Here is a 1021-nt window from a genome sequence, read left to right on the forward strand (position 1 = left end):
ATCTGTCTGCTACTGAACTTCTGTCTGCTGCTGAACATCTGTCTGCTACTGAACATCTGTCTGCTGCTGAACATCTGTCTGCTGCTGAACATCTGTCTGCTGCTGAACGTCTCGCTGCTGAACATCTGTCTGCTGCTGAACGTCTCGCTGCTGCTGAACATCTGCCTGCTGCTGAACGTCTCGCTGCTGCTGAACATCTGTCAGCTGCTGAACATCTGTCTGCTACTGAACATCTGTCTGCTACTGAACATCTGTCTGCTACTGAACTTCTGTCTGCTGCTGAACATCTGTCTGCTGCTGAACGTCTCGCTGCTGCTGAACATCTGTCTGCTGCTGAACATCTGTCTGCTGCTGAACGTTTCGCTGCGACCAGAAGAGTCGGCTCCACCTTTTCTTACAAACTGATTCTGTCTGCAACGTTCACTTTAACAACAGAAACTGTTCTGAGCCAGATCCGGACCTGCTGTGGTGAGGAGACGAAGCTTCTTCAGTACCTTCAGAGGCCGGCAGTCTTCCCTGATGAGAAGATCCGAGGAGTCCAGCTCAGCCCGGTTCAGACGCTGCTTGTTCACCAGCTGTTGGTTCCTGAACTCAAACAGAACACAACCATCACTCTCTCCCCCTCTCCAACACAGCACACACATCAAAGACAATGGTTGGACGTCACCGTAGTGGACCGGCTCACCTGCTCTGTTTTAGCAGACTGGGGGGAATCGGACCCAGAACCTTCTCCATCATGGCCAGATGTTCCCTGCTGTCGTGACTCTGAAAGATCAAAGCATGCTGATGACAGCTCCTTGTGTTGTTTTGTTTGCTTGTTTGTTTGTTTATTTACTAGAAACAGAGGCCGTCCCAGGTAGAACTCCATCAGAACGCAGCCCAGACTCCAGACATCACAGGACTGGTCCCAGCCCAGACCTGAACCAGCAGATAGACGAAAAACCTGTTGAACCTCAGCTGAAATGATAAAAAAATGTGTGTGTGTGTGTGTGTGTGTGTGTGTGTGTGTGTGTGTGTGTGT

At 50.4% G+C, this 1021-nt stretch overlaps 2 protein-coding genes across 3 annotated transcripts in view; both read right to left on the bottom strand.

Moving 5' to 3' along the window:
* The window catches only part of pof1b (POF1B actin binding protein), a 51782-nt gene that overhangs the window by 12111 nt on the left and 38650 nt on the right, over positions 1 to 1021 (bottom strand). The window lies entirely within an intron of this gene.
* LOC119420738 (dual specificity protein kinase CLK1) overlaps positions 1 to 1021 on the bottom strand; it is a 3864-nt gene that overhangs the window by 1166 nt on the left and 1677 nt on the right. Inside the window, exons 7-9 of the mRNA XM_037688168.1 lie at positions 836 to 918; positions 686 to 765; positions 495 to 585 (exon numbers count right to left, since the gene is read on the bottom strand). Of these exons, the coding sequence (XP_037544096.1) occupies positions 495 to 585; positions 686 to 765; positions 836 to 918 (254 nt within the window). The remainder of the gene's footprint in view (positions 1 to 494; positions 586 to 685; positions 766 to 835; positions 919 to 1021) is intronic.

Source organism: Nematolebias whitei, chromosome 14 (genome assembly GCF_014905685.2).
Source record: "Nematolebias whitei isolate Nwh7 chromosome 14, NemWhi1, whole genome shotgun sequence".
Classification (NCBI taxonomy): Eukaryota; Metazoa; Chordata; class Actinopteri; order Cyprinodontiformes; family Rivulidae; genus Nematolebias; species Nematolebias whitei.